Below are 3,924 nucleotides of genomic sequence, written 5' to 3'. Positions count from 1 at the left end.
GACTTCACCAGCGTGATCTTGCAAAACCCTGACAGAGCAGCTCACAGGCATGATTTCTCATTCTCCCACCCCCTCCTGGCCCTTCATTAGAATACCGATGACTGGCTAGTATATCAGCATTTCCAATAAAGTAAAAAGGGGAAAATACAGACCTGGGCTGTCATGGAAAATATTCTAACTCTCACAACTAGAGTATCTGCCTTAAAAAAAAAATTATGGTTTTAAGATCTTTAACTTTTCCTTCAGCATCTCTGTACCCAACTTTTTGAAAAGCATCTTTTCTGGGGAATGACATTTCCTAGCACAATGTCACATAGTCTTTGCCAAGTGACTCAGTTCGATGTATACATATTTTTTCTTTCAATGTCAAGTGACCCAATCTTACATAGAAAAAGTGGGCACCTGGTATCAGTTTGATGTCAGGGTTTTTCCAGGTTTGCAAGGGAGCTTTAAATACGACTCGATTTCAAGGCATCGGCAAGCCAACTTGCACCTCCGTGTCAAAATGCTCCTGCCCTCAGTGGTGCTTGCCTCTGCCCTGCTCCTCTGCTCCATGATGAGCCAGGGGTGTCTGATCTTTATGGGGATCAGGGATGTCACGTACCTCATTGACAAACTGCAGGTAAGCTGCAGAGGGGGGTGCCAGTGGGGAAGGCGACATAACGTAAGAATGAAAAACCCACCACCCATTATGGGTTTTGCTTTTCTACTTACTTTAGGAACATCCAGCTTCAAAATGCACCTGCAGCAGTGCCAATGTGAGTCAATGCTCTTTTAAGACCTTTCCAAACTTATTTCCACGTTTGCATCCGGCATCTTCACTCTGGAATTTTTCTTTTGCAGGTGACCGATTGTTTGTGTCTGCCCATCCCTTCTGTAAGTATAGTGGAACAGTATAATCTTGACGTTGTGTTCTTTAAAAGTTCTCAAGTAAAAATGAATTGCTCTATTTGATACTTTAAGTAAGAAAATGTTACTCGATTGTAATTATTACTGCTCAGTGTTTCCTTTTAAAAGCAGGCTCCTGAAATTCTATACCATATACATCACTTTGTATTTAGTCAGCTTTATGCCCTTCTCAGAGGTTTGAACACTATTCAATACTTTCAAACGAATCTTGTATGTCTTTTTAGATTAGTGTCCAGGTGCACAATTAAATCACGCCGGAGCTGAGAATATCAGAATATAGCTTATATCATATTGCTTACTGATTTATTTCCTAAAACTCTAGGGTTGCAAAACAAGTAAGTAAAAGTAACTCTTTTTCTTTCCTCTTGCATAAACTCTCCAGGTGCTATACCTTCTCTCTCCTTCCCTCCTTTCCTATCTGTCTTTTTGGCTGATTTAGGTTGTACAGTTTGAATGGGGGGAGTTTAGGATGTCTAAGGCAGAGGGAAAGTGGAAAGGGCTTCCAGAGGGTCATTCATTCCCCACATAGGCAAAGAGGAAGTGTGGCAGGAACTTTCTGGTTTAGGTGAGGAGGGAGGTGCCTCCTGCATTATTCTCCCCCCAAGCAAAGCCTGGGAGAATCTGAACTGCTCACCCTAGCTGGGGTCAGATATCACATCCCATCAGGGTACATCCCTTAGGTGAGACGAGTGTGGGGTGCCTTCTGAGGACAAACCATGCATCTAAAGCCCAGGCCAGCCCCTCAGTTTACATTCCATGATTTTAGCTACTGCTGAAACACCAGCTCTATTCAATTGACACATCCCATCAGACTGGTGTGATCTCTCTACTTTGGAACTTACTGTCACAAGACATAGAACAGAGGAACATCAGGTGCAAAGGAGACTAGAACTAGTTGTTTTCCACCATCCATAGGCTTTGTGTTCCTTGGATGGAGCATCTGGAAATCTCCAAGGAGTGTCACTGAGGAAAAATGGTCTTGCCTTGAAAAGCTAAAGATCATCTCCTAGACTGGGAAGGGACCTGTCTAAATATAATACCAGTTTAGGTTACATTGGATAAATTAAAATAGCATCTGAAAGCATTCTCTTTGCGATTCTTCTCAAAGTGGTCCTCAGAAGGTTTCTTTTAATAAATTCTTTTTATTTACCAGGACAACTGTACCACAGCATGCTTCCAGGAAGGTCTGTCCCAGATGACCAACTCCACAGTGGAAACAAGATACCCCCTGATTTTCAATCGAGTAAAAAAAACAGTCCAAGTCCTAAAGAACAACAAGGGCCAGGTGAATTTGTTTTTATCTGTGATACACTCTACTTAGTTGTTTTCATGTGAGGGTCAATGACAACTCTATCGAAATGAAAAAGGATGGTAAAGTTGGAACTGGTAGTTCAAGGTCAATAAGAGACCTCTAAGAAATTTATTCAGAATGACAAAATTAAAGTGAGATCTGCCCCGGATAGCTCATTATTCCCTCCAGTTTTAAAAAATACTCACACCCATGTTGCCATTTTCTTCTTTCCACCCTATTGAATAAGGAAAGCATCTGTCCTGATTGTAAAAAGAAGCTGAAATCTAGAGGATCAGAGCTGTGCCTCAAATGATGCTAAATTATACGAGAGCACCTTCTCTTCTTCAGCATATGCCCTGGTCCCTGGAGGGAAAGGAGGGCGTGAACTCTTTGGGAATTAGCATCCCCCCAGGTGTCCCCAGAAGGCTGAGAGCCCTTCCCTCAGCTACTTAACTGAGCTACTTACAGTCAACAGCGTGTAGTTCTAAATGCTTAATATTTATTGCTTCATTACAATAACAACTGTTTCAGTGATCATTTATCACCCTCACTTTATGGAAGGAGGGAACATGCTCAGTGAGGTTCACCAAACTCCCTAAGTGGCAGAATTGAGATTGGAAGTCTGGTCTATCTGACCCCAAAGTCCCACTCTTAGCCATAGGGCTATTCAAAGACCTCAAAAGGATAATGAAATGTTAGGACTCGAAGAATCCCAAGAAAAGTTTTCCTCTAATGAGGAGATTTAGGACCACTTGATAGGTGTCCGTATGTGTGTGTGTGTGTGTGTCCGTGTGTGTCTGTGTGTCGTACCCCTGAAATGGCAATACAAAGCCGCTTACACTGTCTACACAACATGCTAGCCCTGGACCTTCCTGTGCATTCGCTGTTTCAAGCCCCTGCTGCCTGCACACCCCGCCCCACCGCACCCCTACCCCACCTAGGGCTGCAAGCAGGGTGGTTCCTGGTTCACACTGTTTTCGTCACTCTGTCTTTGCTAACTTTTCTCCCCACAGTTTTCCTGTGAACAGCCATGTAACCAAACTACAACAGGCAACACACTGACATTTCTGAAGAGTCTCCAGGAAACTTTCCAGAAACAAGGGGTGATGGGCAAAGTATGAAGATGAAATATTATTTATGCTATTTATTGAATGAAAAAGCTTCCTGTTTAAGTTGGGGCCGTTAAAAAATCAAGTAGAGCCATGCTAAATCAAAATCAGTTATAATTACCTTGTTTAAAATTGTATGTCTTTATTTTGGAATAAATATATATGAAGGAAAAGAATACAATCTGGTCTCTGGGTGCTTATTCGCTCCTTGCTGCTCAGAAAAAAGAAAGCTACAAACACCGTTAAGGGACTGAATAGATCAAGGACTCCTGTAATAACAAGATTCCTGATCCTGAACAGACTGGGAGTCCCACTGGCTGTGCCTGGGGACACAGAGGGCACAGTTAGGAAGGGTGTGTGGGGACAGTCTGAGGGCTGCTCTTAAGGAGGCTCAGGGCACCCTACTTGTGGGTGCTGAGGGAGGGATACTCAGGGCACCATCAAGGAGGGCAGGGAACTGAGAAACCACCTGTGCACCTGAAACGGGAGAAGGCAGTGTGGTAAGCCCAGGAGGTGGGAGCCTCCCCAGGAATGTGGGCACCTACACACAGAAGACAGCAAAGTACTTGAAGTTAAGCCAGGGGAAGACCCACAGGGGGGACCCTCTGAGTTAGA

The 3,924-nt window shown here is 43.6% G+C and overlaps 1 protein-coding gene across 1 annotated transcript; it reads left to right on the top strand.

Moving 5' to 3' along the window:
• The first annotated feature begins 505 nt into the window (after positions 1-505).
• IL9 (interleukin 9) lies at positions 506-3,321 on the top strand. Its single transcript, XM_021702092.1, has 6 exons — positions 506-622; positions 720-758; positions 844-876; positions 2,063-2,202; positions 2,960-2,969; positions 3,214-3,321. Exons 1-6 carry the CDS (start codon positions 506-508, stop codon positions 3,319-3,321), a joined length of 447 nt encoding a protein of 148 aa, XP_021557767.1.
• Positions 3,322-3,924: the final 603 nt, after the last annotated feature.

This window comes from Neomonachus schauinslandi, chromosome 7, assembly GCF_002201575.2.
Source record: "Neomonachus schauinslandi chromosome 7, ASM220157v2, whole genome shotgun sequence".
NCBI lineage: Eukaryota > Metazoa > Chordata > Mammalia > Carnivora > Phocidae > Neomonachus > Neomonachus schauinslandi.
The sequence above is the reverse complement of the archived record's forward strand: the minus strand, read 5'-3'. Positions and strand labels throughout refer to the sequence as shown.